The following is a 21,428-nucleotide window of genomic DNA, read 5'->3' as shown; positions in this document are numbered from 1 at the left end:
GGGGTCTGTCGGGGTGCCGAGGGATGCTGCTCGGCTCGGCCCGACCCGGCCCGGCCCGGCGGTGCCGCTCCGTGCCGTGCGGTGCCGAGCCGTGCCGGCGGGGAAGCCTTGCATCACCGCCACGGGCCCGCTTCCCTCCTCCCTCTCTTTCGGAGAGGCTATTAATAGCATGACATCAGCCAGGGACTCGCCGCCAGAGTAAATACCAGCGCTGCCCGCTCGGCTATAAAAGGGGGGTGATGCAACCCGGGCGAGCGGCAGAGGAGCGGGGAGCCGAGGAAGCTGCTCTCCCGCAGGAGGCGGCGGAGCAGCGCGGACGGCAGCGGCGGGGCGGCTGCGGAGCCCCTTCCCTCCGGCCGGGAGAGCGGCAGCGGCGGGAGGAAGGTAGGTGGAAGCAGGAGAGGAGCGGCCGGGACTGCCCGGGCCGGCGGGACGACGGGCTGAGCTCCGGGGAGGCTGTCCCGCCGCGGAGGGATGGATGCCCGCCGGCGGACCAGCGGCACGCCCCCGGCAAAAGTTTCGCCTCTCCGGGCGAAGTCGGCGGCCGCCGGCCGTGAGCGCCGGGAGAGCCCCCGGCCCCGCCGAGCTCCGCCGGAGCCCCTCGCCCGCCCGGCGGCGCCGGCTCTCGGTGCCGGCGCTCACATCTGGGGGAACCCCCTGCCCGGGCTGCCGCCAGATGTGAGCGCCGCGGGGAGCCCGCCCAGCCCCGGCTGTCCCCGGGCCGGCAGCGCCGCTCGGCACCGCGCGGTGGCGGCCGCGGCGGGGCCACGGCACCGGCACCCCGGGAGCGCGGGATGCCCGAGCGGCGCGGCCGCTCCCGGCGCTCCGGACAGCCGGCGGCGGCACCGCGGGGACGGGGACGGGGGTCCTGGAGCGGGACAGCCCAGGTGATGGCAAACCCGCGCTGACGCGCAGAGACTTATCGCTGATATTCCCATAAACCGAGGGAGAACTTCTCGTGACAGTCAGGGATATTCGCTTTCCTTTCTGTCTCGGTGTCTTGACCGAAAGTAGAGCAGTTGCTAAACTGTTGCCTAAGCAAATCAGGCGTGACACAACAGCCAATTTGTTTCAGAGAACGAGTTTCCTGTTGGAAATCTATTCTCCTCCTAGTAACAGCATTTGAGAAGCTGGAAGGCAGCAGAAAATGGTTCGGGAGCGATGTGGGATGTCAGAAAGCTTAAGGTCAACTAGCGTGCACAGAGGTTGTGAACTGTAATTGCTCTTAATGCTGTTTAAGATTAACCTCAGTGGTTATCAGGGTTTATTGCATCAGCACCAGGGGAAAAGGAATTCGTATGAAGAAATAAGACCAAGAAGCACAGTCAGCCGTCTGCTGTTAAGCAAGAAAAAACTGAAAGTAGTCACTTTCAATATTAATATTAAACAAGAATATCCTTAAATAATGGACGTGCACAGCTAGGAAGCATGTTCCGATTTTAAAATCTTGGCAGATGAGATGTAAAATCTCACTGTAGATGAAAAGGATCGTCTGCTAAACAACAAACAAAAAGCAGGGGGAGAACGAATGAACAGTTGTTTGAACCTACCTGAGTTGGGAGGGTACCATGAATAGTAAAACTGTGCTTTTTGGAGAATTCCAAAAGCAAGGTTAAAGGAACGAAGCATTAACTCAGCCCGGGAACGAGCTGTGCCGGTAACAGTGCAGGGCTGAGAAGTGTTCAGCACCTCCAGTGGCAGTAACTCCAGAACAGGTCCACGTGCATGCTCTATCGAAGTAAACAGAGATTGTATCAGAAAGGCCACGATGGAACCACACTTTAATGCTTGATAGTCTTATTCCTACTGTTTCCCCAGCCTTTACAAATCCAGGGGAAATGAGATAGTGCTCTGGATGGCTTATAGACAGAGGGACAATTTGTACGAAATCTGGGACAAGAAAGGGCAACTCGTTGCATTTTTTAAAATTGTAAAATCTGATTTTCCTATTTAGAAAACATTTCTAAAAGCAGATTTGTTCCCCAGAAACTGGAAAACATCTACCTTCTTGTTATGAAAAGAGGACATATTCAGCTTACTGAGGAGCTTTGATATGAGGCTGATTATTTCTGTCATTTGTATGGTGGTGGCTCCTAACAATCCTAGAGGCAGACTGGAAGCTGCCCTACCAGGCATGGTTCAGAAGCACTGCCCCAGGAAAGAGTCCCAGAAAAGCAAACCAGTGGCAAACAGCTCTGCAAAATGGGACTCAGCTCACAGCAGAAATCCTTACAGAAGCCTCAGCCCCCTGGTGGGCCTTCCCTCCCCAGTCAGAGGTGCCTTTCAGGATGATTGGGAGGGCAGAGAGCTGTCTGGGGAGGAGGGCAGCAAGTTTCGACGGTCAAGGACACTTTCTCCTGCTCTGGGCACCCAACCACTTCTCTTTTTCACAGTAGTGACAGGCGGGTGAGAGGACCTGAAGCCGTTATTCTAGGGTTTTGTTGGTGCTCGTGGAACACTTAGCACTAACTACTAGAAATCCACAATTAACACAATTTCTCAGGCACATTCTTGGTTTCCTCTGGTGCTGCTGCTGACCTTAATTAAAAGCTCACCTAAACTGAAAAATAATTTAATAAACCACCAGAGCTTGAAAATTATTAGCCCAACTAATTATTTTGGAGGCTGGAAAAACAGTTTTACTGTTACTTTAAGACTCCTGGTTGGATTGAATTATACAGAATTAACTTTGTTGAATGAAGCCGTCACCAGGATACAAGGAGACTGAGTCAGTGAAAATAACTGAAATTTCTGCTGGCAGTGAGGGGTTCAGTGTCATCTGGAATTGGCCTGTTTAAATTAGTTGAATGGTTGAATGTTGGTAAATAGTAAATAATGCTGGGAGGACTTCAGCTGGAAATTAATAGGGCCATTTCTGACTTGCTGGAAAAGAGTAACTGCTAGCTTTCTGAGATTATAGGATTAAACTGTATCAGTACTTTAAATATGACTCATGAGCAGGGGCTTTCTGAAGAGAATTACATAAATTTCCCAAGGTCTTTCTGAATAACAAATTGTTCCAAACAATTTCCCCATCTTGAATAACTATGGGTGAAATCCTGGCCCCATTGAGGTCAACAGAAAAAGTCCTTTTGATTTCACTGGGGTCAGGATTTCACCCTGAGACTGGGAAATATTCAGCTCCCCTGTGGTGACTGGGTGAGGAAGAAGTGAGGAAGCCTCTGCAGTTGGACGTGGTATTTTCCAGCAACAGGCAATTCACTCTCCTCTGATTTTTATGTTTACCTCACTTAGCAATGAACTAGGTTCTATTCTCATTTGCACCAGTATGGATTTACAGTGTATTTTTAGATATCTCTGAGCAAATTCTATCTTCTTGTCAAGGCACATGACCCCAGACATTTCTTGCTGGGTTCCAGAAGTAACGTACAGGGAACTGTGCAGTTCTGGGTCTACCATGTGGAAATTTAGCTTACCCACACTGCTGCCCTGAGGCAACTGTTTGCTTACCTGCACTAAGTTAATTACAATTGACTTTTCTGTAATTATTGTGGTTCTAATCCAGAGTAGATAACACATACTGTAATTATCCATACAGCTATTAAAAAAAACCAAAACAACAACTACAACAACAAAATCTACACACCAAAGAAAGCTGGAAAACCAACGTAGTAAAATCCAATTTAACCCGAGTCGCTTTATGAACAAGGGAACTATTACAACCTGTTTTCCTGTGGATTTGCACCTTTTGTCCCTTGGGCCACACACAAAAGGCACTCAGTGTTCTTCCAGAAAGTTTTCTTCCCTCTTATCTCACCTCTGCTGGGGGAGAGATGAGCTGTGACTTGCAGGGATGTGTGCATCAGCTAGCCCACCGTGTTTCAGTGACTAACTGCTGAGTTTTGCCTCCTTCTCCCTCGGTGGAGCCGCCAGTCTTCACAAAGCACATAGGACCTCTCTGCCTTCAAAACTGGCTAAAAAAAATAAGAAGAATGACTAAAAAGAGAGAAGTAGAGAGCACTGTTGGATAGGTTCATTTTCTTCAGAAATCTACTAGACATGAAGTTTCTCCATGGGTTTACATTTGCATAATTCCCCTAAAGTCTCTTCAATCACACTGTTTTATGTCAGCAGAAGATCCAGCCATAAATATTTAAGAACTTCAAGCCTCTCGTAGAGGGCACATAAGGACAGTTTCGAATTCTACAAGAGCAAAGGAATGAAACAAACGGCTTCACATTTTTCATGAGTCAATCCCTCCAACTCAGCCTGTGCTGTGGAGCCCCAGAGCATGTAAAGACTTTTGCCTTTGTGCCAGCTCTTATCGTTAACTATTTTTCAGGAGTTTATAGGCAGATCTACAACTGTGTGTAAAACTGAGTGTGATAATTTTGCGACAGATCCTCTTGTGGTTAGCGAGTTTCAGCTTCTAGTAGAACACATTGAGCTAAGTGTAGCTGAGATCAAGGTATGCTATGTCCATTTGAAGCTGGAATTTGTGGTGATAAAGCTCTGAAGATGCTCTTACTCTCCTTCTATGCTTTAAATAATAATACTACTTATGTGCTTTCTGATTTTTGTTCTTATTTTCTTTCTTTTCCTATTCACTCAGTTCTCGTTTGCCACACACTACCAGTTTAAAACTTAACAGTATACACACTTGTACACAATTTTTTTCAAGTATTGTCTCAGAAAGACCTAGAAATCATGCCATGTGCTGATATTATTCTTACTTTTAAATACTAACTTTGAATTAACATAAAGTTGAGGGTTTTTTGAGTGTCTAAATTCTTAACTGCTTGTCTCTGTTGAGAGATTGGGGTAGATGAGGAATGGGGACTGAAGCAATATAAGAACTACAGTATTATTCACAGTGTGAAATATACCTCTAAGAGATATTATTTGCCTTTCTAAAGTTGTTGAAAGACTATTATTATTATCTCTTTTTATCTTTCAGCAAAATGATGGTCCAACACTCAGGCCAGGTATCTGCATTAGAAGTCAGCGCCTCCGCAATTGTTCCTACTTTGTCCCCCGCAGGGTCACTGGGGTTTGATGATTTCACAAATTTAACCCCCCTGGTGAAGGAGGAACTGAGGTTTGCCATTCAGAACAAGCGTCAGTTCCACAGGATGTCTTCAACATTGGACACGGTGACTGTTTCTGAAAGGCCAGTTGAAACATCAATGATGAAAACAGAGGTAGGGCTCTTTAAATAGAATTTTGGTGTGAATGATTAATTCTCTAACGAAGTTTTGCCAGAAGACCAGTAGTTGCATCAACTACAGACAATCTTCTGTACCATACTTGTTTCCTTCAAGCCAACTGCTTGGCTCTCTGTTGAGTTCTTCAGGGATACCCTTGGGTATTTCTCATAGTTGGATATTTTATTTTCAATTGTGGACTACAGACAATGTTTTACAGTGATTAGAGTAAGTGCTAGTGTGCCTAGTGGTAGCTGAACTTGGAATAAGTCACTGTTGAAGTTCTGTTTCCCTAAGGACAGCAGAACCCATGGGGGTTGGACTAAGACATGGATCTACTATGTCCATGCTGTATTTTTGCTTAAAGATGATACTATCCTTGAAAAACATTACTCTTTAAAAGTGGAGAAATAGCTTTGGTTAAGGAAAGAATTACACCTTGGTCTGAGCCTCCACAGGAAACAGAAGGAAGTGTATTAATACTCCCTTTTTGGTGCTGCCTTTAATTCACTTACTCTCGCTGCCTCACTCATGACACATCCTCCACTCTGCTCCCTGTGCCCCTCCTCCTTTTCCTCCCTGGGAAATGGAGGAGAGATGGAGCTTTGGGAATCAGCCTGGGGAGACATTCAGCAAGTTTTTTGAGTACCACTGATTTAAAATGAGCCACCATATAGATTACATACAACCCAACTCCAGTCTGGATTTTATTGACGATTTTAATGAAGTTACAACCCTTGTACTCTATGGAAAACAAGGTCAGAATCACATTTTTTGTGTAACTCATGATGTGAGCACTGACAGCACTGTCCATGTTGATTTTAAAAACCCAGAAGTTATTGAAATACAGGTCTCCTATTTACAACATCTTATGGATTGCGTGTATCTGTTTTTGTGGGACAGTTTTCTCCTGAAGAAGATGAAAGAAAAAAGAGAAGAAGGGAAAGGAATAAAATTGCCGCAGCAAAGTGCCGAAACAAAAAGAAGGAAAAAACAGAATGTTTGCAAAAAGTAAGTGACTGGCTAGAATTCTTAATCTGTCATCCTGCCAGGATCCAAACAGATAGCATAGGGTACTGTCATAGTAGGTAATACAGAAAGATGTCTCCCAAAACTCTGTAAACCCTTCAAAACATTAGTTATAAAAAATAAACATACCATATATTAAATCCAAACCTGGTTGAAACTGGCATAAAATGAAAGCATGGTAGGAGTGGAAGGAGATTACTGTTTCAGTGACCAATCTTGTCTATGGGGATAATGTTAATTTGAATGTGTACCCTGAACACAAAAAGAAGTAAAATCGTATTTTGTAAAATATTCACTGTGTAGAGCCTGCAAACACCTACAAGTAATTTCTGACTTCTTTATGAACAGAGTGGTATGGTACCTTGAATTCTCTGTCCTAGAACCCCAGTCAGACCTTCACCTCCTGTGCTGTGATAAACAACCATATTTCAGCAGCACCAGGCCTGTGTCTAGGTATACAGGCCTGTACATTCCTGTATCTAGGGTCAGGGGAAAAAAGCTATGTTTGTACTTTGTTAGCTTAACATGTGTTTACAGAGATGTGACCTGATGTTCCAGGGAGTTAAGAAGCAGCGTAGATAATTTTGGGTCAATTTTTGACCCAAAAAGCTCAGAATATTTTTGCAGAAGATAGCAATAATGCTTTGGGTATGTATACTGTGAGTGAATACATTTGAATTTGGCTTTTCAACTTCCATTACATTCTCTAGAGGCCAAAGGAGGTAACTCTCAGTCTGGTTTTTGGATTATTACTGACTGGGGAATGTATAGTTTCATCATTACGGCACACTAAGTACATGTGATTCCTTTCTCTGCCAGCCATATGCTTTCTCACCAATAAAAGACCTCGACTATTAGAAAAAACTGTGACTAACTATTTGAACTTGTCAGTGTAAAAGCTGTGTGTGTCCTTTTTGCTAGGAATCAGAGAAGCTGGAAACGATCAATGCAGAATTGAAAGCCCAGATCGAGGAGCTGAAGAACGAGAAGCAGCATTTGATATACATGCTAAATCTGCACAGGCCCACGTGTATAGTCCGTGCACAGAACGGAAGGACACCTGAAGATGAAAGAAATCTTTTTATTCAACAGATCAAAGAAGGCACATTACAAGGTTAAGTGATACGGCAATTTATAATGTTTTTAACAGCTACCAGAATCCATGGGGGAGTCTGTCATAATGTGTAGGATTCTATTAGTCAAGAGCCTTTAGGAAGGGCAGATTGCTTTCGTAAGTGGAAAGAATCATTTTGGCTTGACAGCGATTTTTGCCCTTGGAAGATCTGGTCTCAATCAAATTGAAGAGCCTTCTGCCTCAAATATAGGGTTTGCACCTGTCATACTTGCTGTTCCTAGGAGCTACAAACAACAGCTTCCAAAGTTTTAGCTCTCTGCTAGTATACAGTATCTGCACTCATGAGGTTTGTGCTAGAACACTATGACTTCCAGTGATGCACGTGGTACAGACAGCTGTACTGGATGGACACTACTTTTCCTTGTTGCTGGTAGGGAAAGAAGACTGAGTATTTTTGAATTTCCAGGAGGATGGTTTCTGGCAGAATGTCCTGATGTGTATTGTTGCATTCTAACCTAGCACACACACACACAAAAAGTCCCTGTAGTTCCAACTAAGCTTTGTCATTTTTTTCTCAACACTCGTGGGTTTTTTCTGTGACTCATCTCAGTGACTGAATTTGAAGAGTCTAGAAAGTGACAAATGTTTCTTGCAAAACATCTGTGTAGCCTAGCTTGTATTTTATGAGCTGTCACCCCAGATACTACCCCTTGGGGACTACAATTTTTTCTTGAATTGCTGAAGAGCAGCTTGTACCATCACTTAGTGACTTGGTGAATTGGATCCACTGGAAAGAGGAAACTAACTGTGCAGGGGTATTGATAGAGGTTTTTCTCAAGTAAAGAACTGCAGGAGTAAATCCCAGACTCCTGAACCTTGAAGAAAATAAATATTTTTTAAATTCATCTAGGATCTAATCCTACAAGCCTTAATTCATGCTATTACCCCTCAGTCACAGAAGAGGTTCCATGGATTTCAGTGGGTCTGCTCATGCAGATAGCTCTTACAGGCATAAGAGCTTGACAAAGCTTTTTCCATCCTGGTCAGAATTACCTCCTTTTGCCAGGTGATTCAGAGGGAAAAATTATGATTGCAGCTACTTTTGTTTTACATTTGAGTGGCAACTACAGTCAATCAAAAGTGTTACTTAGAATCTAAAGGAGGCAAGAGTTTCGATGCAGTGAATAATTGTTTTTATTTTTTATTAAATACTAACCTTGGATGTTTTTGAAGTGGTAGAAGAGCTGCTGGATGAAACAGTTGGAGCTATGAATGTTTAAATTCTGATGTTTCTGTGAAATTCTCAGATTGTTTATTTCTATAAAGTATACCCTTACAATTTTTTGTAGAAGAAAATATTATCCTTATTTATCACTAATATCATAATGAGTAGAGTTAATAAATACTGCGAGCAAGATAAAACTGAGAACACAAGTGTTGCGCTGTCTTTTTACTTTTATCACTTGGTGTTTAATATTATATATTCCTAAACTTCACCAGTTGTATTTGAGCCACCACTTAAAAACACTTATCCTTCATCTTTTTTGAAGATGAGGCACTGAGTGTCTTGAATGATTGGGTGCAGGTATTGTACCTTCCAAAATTCTGTATCTCCATCGGTGGTGTCTGTTCAATGTCACAATTTAAGCAAAGCAGAATACAAGTGAAGCTTACAGTGCATAATATTTTACACCAGTTCTGCAGTGTTGAAATGGTGTGCTTGTTCTAAAGGCTAAACTTGAAGATACCTCAGCCATGAGCTTCTTACCCTGCAAGTCTCGCATGAGTGCATCACAAATTGTACCTGGTCCTTATAATGATTGTTATATTCTGCAACAGAACTACTTAGTACCATTTCCTAAGGTCTGGATATATTGTAATGTCCTATATCACATGTTAAAGGTATGACTTAATGTATCTGAAAAGTGAATGTATTACAAAGATGACATACTAGGTCCAATTCTGTCTTAAGAATCCATGATCTTTCTGTATGTTGGAAGGAGGTTCCATTGACTTCGGTGAGAGTTTTGTTCATGTCCTGTAAGCAGAATGTGGAGCCTCTGTGGCAACTTCTCTGGCTTAAAGGACAAGTTCTACATGTAATTGGGCCAGCTGTTTACCAGTCAACAGATATACATGAAGTGTGCTACAGTAAACTTGTCAAACAATGTTCATTATTTGACTTCTGTAACGTGGAAATACAAAACCAAGGCATCATCCTGGCATTGTACGCCTTGGCTTTGCATTTTGCCTCTCAAATACCAGCAGACAAGGTTGTTTGTCTCATAATTGGTTATAAAGTGTTACCACAGAGACTATAGTGACAGAATTCATGTGTCTCCCTTAGGGAATTTGTATGGTTGCTTTTAACCATATCACTGGTGACGCAGGCGTCATGCTTTTGTTGCTTGATCTTATTTACTCGGCACGCCAAATGTTAATATGGTACCCCTACTATTGTCAGAAGATAATCTATTTTTATTTCTTTACATGTGCAGTCATCGCTGCTCTGTATTGCTTTTGTATGTGTGTGTGTGTGTGTGTGCGTGCTCCTGCACGCTGCTCTGGAAATGATGGTACTCAGGGTCACTTTGCTGTGCCCAGGAAAAGAGTGTTTGAACAGCTAGACAGGAATGGTATGTTGCATGAGTTTTCTCAGAGTATATTTTATTCAGGAGAGCCCTTGAAATGCATTAAAAAGCAGTTTGTTTTCTATTCTCAAGTTTGTTTTGATACTTTAATAAAAAAGAAATAATATATATTTATTCATGTGTCATTTAATTTGTTCTACATTTCAAGGTCCAAGAGCAACCTCATTTTCTTAAAACAACACTGAGATATTAAAAAGCAAACACTCTTTACAGCTTTGCAGCGTCTTATGAAGTGAAACTGGTACTGTTCACTGCTTGTCAAGGTGTAAACAAAATTTTGTTATTGCAAGGTTGATTGTGAATTCCAGGCAAACTTCTTATTTGTGGCCTACAGCTTAGATTAAAGGACTGGAAAATAGAACTCCTAAACCTTTCCTAACCTTGCAACCTACCAGCTGATAGTTATTTCAACTTTTTGATTCCCCAATGAGTTTAATGCTTTTGCTACTGTGAAGCTTTAATACTTCTAGACTGCTTTCTATAATTACATGGCAGATACTAAAGAAGTATGGCATGATCAGGGCTTTGGTTTTTTTCTCTGTGTCTATGTATTGATGTGTCTGGGGAGAAACATGAGAAAAGATGAACAAAATGTTCCCTCTTGCTTTTCCAAAACTGAGTATCTACACACCCAGACAGAAGTCCCTGTGTTTTGACAGCCAGTGATGTGGACAAAAACTTTTGGCTTCAATCCATTGCAAGCAGTCATAACTTGTAATACACAGGCCAGATAGAAGGCCAGGAGCTCCAGGGATCAGGAAATCCATTGCTCTATTGCAAAATCCAGTTAAAAACATCATCTGGAAGGAAGATCTCGGCTACTATGAGCTTGGCAATGCTGGATACTTACTTTCCTTATTGGTCCATCCACTTACACTTGTGCAGCCCCCATAAGTACATTCACCCTTTCATGCATTCTCCTATAGCTGCTATCAAACTTTGCTTTTGAATACCCAGTTCAACACTAAATTGGCAAACTTTAAAATCATTTGCCTGGCCTGATTTAGAAAACCTCATCAACAAAATTAGGGCTGTGATTTCCTGAACTGGTATTGTATATCTTTTTTAAATGGCATGTGTTGAAACCATAAGACCACCATTCCTAATAGCACAGTTGGTAGTCCTTGAGCAATTACATGCCATACCTTCTCCTCAGGTCTTGTTCTAGATGCAAAATCTCTGTTTACATGCCCATGTAGACCTTAAAGCATACTGGGATTTACACTGTACTTTGACAAGGAGAATCTTATATTTCTTTTATAGCTCTCTCCCTGATATAAATGAATAAATAGCAATTTTGAAGGTAGGTAGAGACAATGATTCATACAAGGCTGGAAATGTTTTATGAAACTGAGCAGCAACAAATTTGAATTTACAATAACCTTTTACCTGTGTCCATTAGGATTTGAAGTTATTGATTAAAGGGATAGTTTTGCTAAAGAAACTGGATGATTTATAGTAATGAAAATAAAAGCATACAATTGTTTCTCAGCAGCAAAAGGGTTTTGAAAACAGAATCTACTTCGTCTTAGGAAATTCTCAAATCCAGGATGATGACTGTGTCTCACATCCACTTTCCTTGGCGGTTTTGGTTCCCCTGCCTCCCCTTCAGCACAGTCCTGGTCTAGGTACAAGTCTCACTCATGCTGGCCATTGCCACGTTTCCATGTTTGCCCAGTGCCCCCAGCTGGAGACCCTGAGAATCATCCCGGGATTAAATGTGCAATAAGTTTAATTAACACAATTACTTTCTAACAGTCTTCATTAGTTTGTAATGACACCAATATAATATTTTCATTTCTATAATAGATGCCTTTCTTCTTAAGTGTAGTTAAGATGATGAGTGACAACATTTTTTCTAAATCCTGTTGTTTAACATTCATTTCCTTAACGGACACTCTGAGTCAGAACTGCTGACTCTAGGGTTAAAAATAGTTATTTGCTAATTTTCAGTGCTATTAGATCTTCAAAGCCATCACAGTTAAAAAGAGAATACACTGGAATCTATTCTTAATACAGCATCAACTCGCTGCAAATACTTACTATTGCTGACAGTGATCCATGAACCAAAAAATCTGCAACCTAATGATTTTCAGACCCCCATGTAAGTGCACTAGAGCTGACACTCAGAAAAAAATTAGATACATGAAATGCGTAAATAGAAAATGGGAACAAACTGAGAAGTAAAGCTGGAACACTTATCTTCTTATGAGAATTTAACATCTTTATATTTGTAAACTCTGCCGAAATAGTGGGTGCACAACCACGCCCACTTAGTGAGAATGACAGCGCAGCAAATAGCAGCGTGGAATAGCAATATTTTATATAAACTAGCTCAGTGCTGGGAACATCCCAGTGATGACAGCAAGAATCTCAGCACAGGCTGATTGATGCCAGCGGGAGGATGAGCTCTCCGTGCGGCCGGAGCTTGGGTGCTGCTGGCATCTGAGGTGGCTCATGAGAGCCAGCTCGGGTCTCGTTCTGTGGCCCAGGTTAGCACATCACGTAGCTGCCTGCATTCCAGCTCAACAGCTCCACCAGCTCACTCCAAGGGCCCACCCAGCCCAGTTCTCTTCCTACAGCTCTGATCAAAAGCAGCTGTCCAAGGAAGAATAAGAACAGGGCAAGTATGCTTCCCCTGGGTGCTTTCCCACACCAACTATTTTCAGCTGGTGAGTCACACAAGCTTTCCACGAATTCTTTAGGTAGTACCCTTTCACAAATCTTTCTGTCAAGTGTTTGACCAGTTTCTCATCCACTGTACCAGCATCTGCAGTAACCTCTGGCAGCAAGTTCCATAGGGCTATCACCACTTAGAAGAAGAAAACAGTTCCTTTTTGTTTGACTCTGTTCCCAGTAACGCTACTTGTCCTAGCCTATGCACTCTTTTCGTCCTTCTTTTTTTTTTTTTATTTTTTTTTATTTTTTTATTTTGGCAGCCATTTTACATCCTTGATTATTCCTGTTACCCAGTTTTCCTGGGAAATTGTGGCTTTTCATAACATAAAAGAAACCCTTTCCCTAACCCTTTCCTCACCCTTTAACATAAAGGAACAGTAACTACATGTAGTGTTCAAGTTGTGGTCAAGCCATGGATTGATACAGAAGGATCTTGATGTTCACTGTCCCTTTCCTAAGAGCTCCAGAAGTGAGGTTTGCAGTTTTGATGACTGCCAAGAATTAGGTCTCACACAATGCAACAATCTCATAATCCAAAGACCTCTTTCCTGAGTAGCAATGATAAACTCAAGCCCAACGTATCATAGATGATACCAGGATTGATTTTTCCCATATACACTACCTCATGTTTACTTACATTGAATTTTATCTGTCACTTTAATTTCCAAAATGTAAATATAAAGTCTTCCTGCCAGTCTTCTGAAACTGCCTTTCTCCTGTGTGTCCTGAGGAAAACTGTACCATCACCAACCTTCTTGCTACATTACTCACACTCTTACCAGATCATTTATGAAGGTGTTGAGCTGTGCAGGTCCCAGTAAAGGTTCCTGTGGAACATCACTGGATGACCTGCCCCTCATGGGAGAGTTCATAGCTTAGTTTTACTCTCTTTTCTATCTTTTAATCAAGTTTTTATGCATACATATGTATTTTCTCTATTTATTCAGTTTCTTCAAATAATTATTTGTTGAAGGAATTTACTGAAATCTCTTTAGAGGTGTCATAAAATACACTTACTGAATCTCCCTGATCCACACATCTGTCAGCCCCTTCCAAGAACTCCAGATGTGTCTGTTAGCTGGAATTTAATTTTTAAAAATGCATTCTGACTCTCTTCAAGAAGACTGTGTTTATCTAGGTACTTACTGATTGATAGTTCCTTTATCTTAATTTCCATTAACTTGCCTGTTCAGATTACAGGCCTGTAGCTCCTTGGATTCTCCTGGAACCTTTCATAAAGTTTGGTGACACATATGCCACACTCCAGTGCTCAGATTCCAAGAAAGATTAAGCCAGAGTGACAGTGAGAGAGTTACGCATCATTTTTAGTATTTCAGCAGTTTTCTTTTTCCATTTTGTTTGAGCCTTTTACTGGAAACTCGCTTGCTTAGTGCTGATTCTTCTCTAAAACTCGACCCATAGTCACTTCAGTTTCAGAGAGATCCTCTGCTCGTTTGCTTCGCTTTGCCCTGTCCTGGAAAGGGTTCTGGCTGGGGAATGAGCTCTGTTTCTTCAGCTTCTCAGCCCTCTGAGTGTTCCCTTTGTACCCTGATCATCAATGATACCTTTTCCTGCTCTTAAAATCAAGAGTCAAACACGGTTAGAAGGGAAAAAGGGATTTTACCTTGGTATTTGTTTTAGGGATCCTTAGGTGCACACGTCCAGGTGGAATGCACCACAGTGCGCACACACAATAGATCTGGCATAACATTATAGGTTTTACTAATTACCATATCTATCAAAAATTTCCCAATGAGAGGCTCGAGTGAGCCCCCCCTCCCCATGGAGCCTTCTCCTGGATGGTTCTATCTTGGTTTACAGAATGTGTTCTGGAGAGGACCTTGGGGTCTGGGGCACACTGATCTCTAGCTACGAAGCTTCTAAAATGTTTCGTCTCCTAGCTGAACAAACAAGTCCAAGAGTGTAGGCAAAATGCACTAAGAATATAGAAGTTGCAAAAAGGTATAACAGGGGTATAAAAGAAAAGGCAAAAAATCTTCATGGCATCAGCAGTTCTCACTAGACATTCTAACAGGTTAGTTATTAATACACCTGAAGGGTGATTTAGTATTCTTTTCAGTTCCTTTAGCTACTTTATTCCCCCAGCTTCCCTCTGACAGGCTCCTGCCCTAAGTGCCATCTCCTGAATGTCCCCTGCAATAGGGTCTTCATCATCCTCAACCACATTTGAGGCTTTTAGAGTCTGTCAGCTACTCCAAGATTTTCTGTGGCATTAAAGAGTCATTACACATCTAATTATCAGATTTTAATTCCTGCCATGCGGTGTGACTTAAATACACAAACTACCCAATGCCTCAATTCCTCCATCTGAAAGACAATGATTATAACCAGTACCATCCTTTCTGCCCTTCTTTCATCCCAAGAAATATAAAATCCCTTACTTTTGAAGACTGGGTCTTTTGAACAAGACTTATGAAGATTCACAAATTGTGTTAAGTCATTAGAAAGCTCCTGAACAGAAGAGTGAATTTTATTGCCATGTGATTACCACTTGCAGCCAAGTGAAATCATCCAAAACACCAGTAATTAATGGTACTCCACTCAAGCCCAAGAAAACCTACAGTGTTTTGGGGTCTTTTTGGTTAGATTTGGTTGTTATTGTTATTGTTATTATTAGTTTAAGTTTGGAGCTTTGGGTGCAGGTGCTTTTTTGTGTTTTACACTTTTTATCTCTAGCAGTGATATTGACACTACAAGTGTAAATAATCTATGAATCAAATACGGATTAAAAGATAAAAGAATCCTCTGTATAAAACAAATAGAACATCAGTTACCCAGGTTACAGTACAGTTACAGGCAATTTTGTAACCTAATTGGAATATGTGCATTTGGCCAATTTTCCTGCCTCCAAAGGATTTATTTTACCTGCAGAATTGCCCACGTGTAGAACTAAAAGAGTTCAGTCAGAGTTCTCCTGAACACCCAGAAGACAGTTTTCTGTGAGGGAAGAGCACTGTGCCTTGGATGCTGTTATCCAAACCACTGCCACAGTCCAAACTCTCAATCCATTGACAATTGCTTGGTTGAGATGAGGTGTGAGAACAGGATAAATTGGTTGGGAAAAAGTAACTATACAATAATCCCTCTGCTGAATGAAGCACAACTACCTTTCACTGGCTAAAACCAGGGATCCTTTCTCACCTGGCTTGGAGAAGCACAGCCCTCTGATGCTGGTATGGTGAGAACTTCCCCTCTTATTTTGCTACAACCACTGAAACTGGATCACACAGGGCTTGTAACTCCCACATTTGTAGCTAACCCTCATGGGTTTATCACACATTCTCCAAGCCCCAGATCTGATGATGTGGGATCCTCATTCCTCATGACTGTCAAAAAAGACTTAGAAAAATTACTTGTGTATACTAATTTCGGAAACCAATAGAAAATAGAATAAATTTCGTGTATTAGACTGTTCGCATTTCATGTTTAGAAACAAATGTTCTGCTTTTTTTGTGTGGGTGTGTGTGGGGTGTCTTTGTTTGAATGTCTGGGTTTGGCCATACCACATTTCCCTGTTGGCAGTAAAACTGTCTATGGACAGAGGAAAGGGTGGTTAGAGAAACCAGTTATCTATGCTAATTCTGAAGAGTTTACCAATACTGGGTTCAAAGAAAAAAATCCTTAAAATTAGAAACAAAAGAAAGGAGAGATTAATTTTTAAAAATTTACCCACCTTTCAATTAATACCATGCTTCTCTACATCTAGCCAAAAACACCAAGAAGCACTCTATTTCACATTTATCTGCTGTTACTTTTATCCAAGTTACTTCAAAGCATTCTTGACCCTCCTCAGATGAACAGAATGTTATAGAACTGGTTTATAGCACACAGCAAAATAGTTCCCTTAAAGAGAAGGGTAACTATTCTATAGGAAGCTAAAGCAAATATTGCACAAACACTTATTCAAAAGGAGGAAATGCCACCAAAACCTGGCCACACAAACCTAGTACACTGTCCATGGACAGCAATAAGCGCATCAGAGAAGGACATAGAATATAGACAGAGGACCATTTTCTATCTCTTCCCAAAAATCTAGTGCCATTTAAAGGCATTCAGAAATCAGTGGGGTTTTTTTCAAGCACTTTAAGATGCATTTAATTGTCTCATTATCCAAATTGCTTGCATGGTGCCCCACCAGCATTCACAATTGTTGGGGAAGTTGTTTAACAATTTCCTAAAGTACAGGAAAGATCATTCTGGGCACTAATAGCTCAGAAACAGTAACGCAAATATTATATCCTGGGAAATGGATTCCCTCTGGAAGCCGACCTGTCACAAGCAAAAGTGGACAAAATTAAATTATTGCACAACTGACCCCTTCACTCAGAATATTCACAGCCACTGAATGCCCTGTAGGGTCCTATTCTCTTTGCCAAGCCTCTAGTTCTGCTGCTCACAGACATTTAATCAGTGTCGTAGCTGCTGAGAGGCTATCCAGTTATGTCTGGCATTCCAGACTGCTCCTTAAGTAGTAAAGCATTAGTGTACTACTCCTGTGCACGCAAATGAAAGAAGGATATGAATGCAAGGGCTGGACAAGACATCCTACCAAAAAAAAACCTGCCAGAGTTGATAAAGAACCTTGAGTTTTAAAGAGAGATTCAGCATGCACAGCCCCCACACTACCACCATCTTACGTAGTCATTGTGGAAAAACTATTGGAGTGGGAATTTTTTAAGCAAGCCTTCTAAATAAACACAGAGCTCCCATGGCATCGCTCCATGCCCCTCCCTGGAAGCATTCAAGGCCAGGCTGGCTGAGTCCTTCAGCAACCTGAAGTGGAACGTATCCCTGTCCATGACAGGGGGACTGAAACTAGGTGGTCTTTAAGGCCCCTTCCAATCCAAACCATTCTATGGTTCTGTGAAATATGTGTGTGGTCAAAATAAAAGGCAAGTTAGATCCTGGTGGTCAGACAGGAAGGCAGATTCCCACTCACAGCACATGACTAGAGCTATGGGTGTGTGCAACCACACAGAATGAAAATGCAAGAGATGAATCCTGATGTTTGTGCATGGGCAGAAACAGAACAGAAATTTGGGGTTAGGCAGCAGGGAGTTGGAATTATGGCTTAAGTCCTTCTGGGGATTTAAGTGCCACCAAGGTGCTTTAGTGCTTAGACTAAAATTCAAGAACTAAAGAGTATTTCTAAGTATGGATAAGCATATGCATTAGTAAGGGAACAGAAGTTAATGCCCAGTTTCCTTTAAAATGAATTCTGTGTAAAACACTTGGTTAATGTTTTTACATCACCCTAGTAACGTGATCAACATTACCATAGAAGCATCTTATATGGAAAGACAGATCACTCTAACCTCATGAAAAGGTAATTCTACTTCTATGACTCATGGCCATAAATCCACACTTGTGGAGTGAAATGGAGAGACACCAACCATCCTGAGCTCCCAATGATGTCAGGTTAGCTGGCTATTCAGTATATGTAAATTTAGAAAAAAAACCCAAAAACAAACCCACAGTACACGTCATACATAAATTTATAACCCTCCAAAGTTCAGCCTGTTCTGAGCAATTAACACAAAATTACTGCCAGAGCTGTGATATATTAGAATAAATAAGTCTTTAAAGAGGTACAGATGTTAAATGTGTATGTGCCTTGGAGAGTCATGTTAAACAACTAAAAATAACCTCAGTGATTATTGGTATGTTTAGATTTTATAAGATCTACGACTGGCAGAGGACTCTGTATTTCTTGTTCCGTACCACACCACATGTGTGATCTGGATTAAATTTCAGAGGGAGGTCTCTTTTTGTCCCTTCCAGGCTTTTACTTAGTAAGAGTGCGGTGAGCTAAATTCAGAAGCAGGGTGGGCATATGCATCTCCAAAAACTGTGTGGGTCAAATTTAACAGTGACTAAATATTGGTACAAACTACAAGGCTGGTGTCCAAGAGACGTAAATCATCAACTTCAGTGGTTACTCTTCAGAGTATATAAGATGGGAATCAACATAAGGTAACAAACTGTTCACAGATAGGTGCTGAGCAGAGTGACCTGCATGAATTTAGCATGTACAGGCTTATAAAATGAATACAGTATTATCTGCCTGATGGCAAAGAGCAACAATATCCATGGCAATAGCAGCCTCCATAACAAGCATTGTGACAGTGGGCTGCAAGTTTTTTCTTTCACACTCTTTATTGTATATCTCTACCTTCCTCAGCAGGTAAACTACAGTTCTAAGCTGAAAAACAAATTCTCTCTCATCCCAACAGTGTCACAAAAACTGTTCTGGCAGAGAAAGATGAAGGCCAAGAGGGAAATAAAACATTTCTTTTGCATTCTGTCTTCCTGGATAAGCAGAACGTGGAAGTATTAGAGTAAAGGGTGAGAGAAATTAGAAAACGACTCTTTTACAGCTAGGGCTCTTTTTCAGCCCTAGCTTTACTCCCCTCCTACTCTGGGCCCCTATCCCCCTACTCAAAACACAAACCACCTGCACATCTATCAACCAGCTCTTTCCTGCAGCTCCCAAGACTCTCAGCTCAGCATAGTGTGTAACCAGTTCCTCCAAACCCAGGCACATTTCCCAGTGGTGCTGCCCTCAGCACGTGCTCCATAGGTTCTGCAGGAAGGCTGAGTGCATGGTTACCAGCAATTATTCCAAAAGCACCTAACATCTGGCATGTGGTGACGTGGATAACTAACAGAAGAGTTTAAGATGTAACAGTTCTCCCCAAAAAGATAGGTTATCTTCCCTCACTTCTTCCTCTTAAGCATCTCCAATACACTTGTTTGCATGCTTCCTGAGGGCTGAATTAGCTGCAGTTATTGCATTTTATCACATGTTTCTCTTTTAGGAATAATTTACACACAATGAGAAACTTACACCATGATATAAGTCATTGTTAAGCTTGTCTCAGTCTTCATTGTAATAAGCACTGCTTGGAAACCACACATAAATTTGTGGCTTTCTTATGCCACCAAACAGCAGACAAATACAAAGTAATGGGCCATTCTTTGAAGTGCTAAAATCCTGTCAAGAAAAAAACAGACATGGTACAAAGAGTTGCTTCAATTCCCAATCTATGAGTGAGGACCAAGGAGTTCAATCACAAGGTAGTTTTCCCATCTTAAATGGACAGGAAGCCCAGCCCATGAAGCTTGTTGGGAGATCTATAGTATTCCACACAGTCTCATTCAGTGGAACATTTCATAACTAAGAGTGAAAACTGTTTTGTTTTTAAATAGAAAAAAAAAAACCTTTAAAAAAAGTAATTAGTAAGAGAGTCTGTTTCAAACTTCTGGCACTAAAAACCTATTGCTATTGTTTCACAACACCAGTTTTAGTTTTCAGTAAACTGCAACTGCCACATAACTGTTCCCACTGGACATGGGTGAACAAATCCCTGTGATGTAAGGCTTCACCAGGAGCAAGCAGCCCATTGAGCTCGAGCTCAGTTTCTTAAACCTTGGAAAAGACAGAAAGCTTCCTATTACCTCATCTTTCATCAATCTGTTAAGAAACAAACCAAAGCAAAGTTGTGCCATTCAGCCTTTCAAATTCTGACCAATCCCGGCTTTAATTGGAGCATTTGTGGTTTAGTTCATCTCCCAGAAGAAGGTGTCATTCTCTTGCTAATGTGTATCAGAACCTTTCTCTTGGCTCTAAGTTTTTAGATGGTTACACGCAGCTAGAGAGCCCAAATTACAGCTTTTGATCACTAAACAGTTGCTTCATAGAACCATTGAATGGCTTGGGTTGGAAGGGACCTTAAAGACCATCTCATTCTAAACCCCCTGCCATGGGCAGAGACACTTCCCACTAGACCAGGCTGCTCAGAGCCCCATCCAGCCTGGCCTCGAACACTTCCAGGGATGGGGGGGGCATCCACAGCTTCTCTGGGCAATCTATTCCAGTGCATCACCACCCCCACAGCAAAGAGCTTCCTTCTAATGTCTCATCTAATGCTATCTTCCTTCATGGAATCATAAACTCGTCAAGGGTGAAAGAGACTTTCAAGGTCATCCAGTCCACCCCGCACCACCACTGTAACCAGTAAACCACAGTGCCAGATCCAGACACCTCCTGAACACTTCCAGGCATGGTGACTCCTGCACCTCCCTGGGAAACCTATTCCAGTGCCTGACCACCCTAACAGTGAAATTTTTTTCTAATATTTAATATGAATCTCCCATTTTTTAAGTTTAAGGCCACTCCCTCTTGTCCTCTCAGTGTAGGTACAGCAGAAGAGGCCAATCCCCACCTCAGCATACCCTCCTTTACTGAACACCGTACTCGAGTTTAAAGCCATTGCCCCATGTCCTTTCACTACCAGCCCCAGTACAACATCCCTTTCCAGCTGTCTTGTAGCACCTCTTTAGGTACTGGAATGTAAGAGGCAGGGCCTTCTCTTCTCCAGGCTGAACAGCCCCACCTCTCTCAGCCTGTCTGCATAGCAGAGGATCCCAGATTTGCCAGGCACTATTTGCCCTTAGTGAAGCCATGCTGGCTGTTGCAAATCACCTTATTTTCCATGTGCTCTAGCACAGCTTCCAGGAGGATCTGCTCCATCTTATTGTCAGGCACAGAGGTCAGACAGACCAGCCTGTAGTCCCCTGGATATTCCCTTTTATAAATCAGGGTTATGTTTCCCCTTTTCCAGCCAGTGGGAACTTGACTGGACTGCCATGATTTCTCAAGTATGATGGATAGTGCTTAAGCACTTCCTTCAGGATGTGCAGATGCATCTCATCAGCTCCCCTGGACTTGTGCACCTTCAGGTTCCTGAGATGGTCTTGAACCAGAACTTCTCCAAGAGCAGGCAGTTCCTCATTCTCCCAGTACCT

General features: G+C 42.1%; 1 protein-coding gene across 1 annotated transcript; it reads left to right on the top strand.

The window, feature by feature from the left end:
- Positions 1–265: 265 nt before the first annotated feature.
- Positions 266–10,034, top strand: ATF3 (activating transcription factor 3). The gene is made up of 4 exons (XM_082302334.1): positions 266–384; positions 4,919–5,162; positions 6,069–6,176; positions 7,116–10,034. The coding sequence occupies exons 2-4, from the start codon at positions 4,923–4,925 to the stop codon at positions 7,311–7,313; spliced, it is 546 nt and encodes a 181-aa protein (XP_082158460.1). The 5' UTR covers positions 266–384; positions 4,919–4,922; the 3' UTR covers positions 7,314–10,034.
- Positions 10,035–21,428: the final 11,394 nt, after the last annotated feature.

The sequence above is a fragment of the Coloeus monedula genome (assembly GCF_965178545.1).
Source record: "Coloeus monedula genome assembly, chromosome: 2".
NCBI classification, from domain to species: domain Eukaryota; kingdom Metazoa; phylum Chordata; class Aves; order Passeriformes; family Corvidae; genus Coloeus; species Coloeus monedula.
This window is presented reverse-complemented; position numbering and strand designations above follow the sequence as displayed.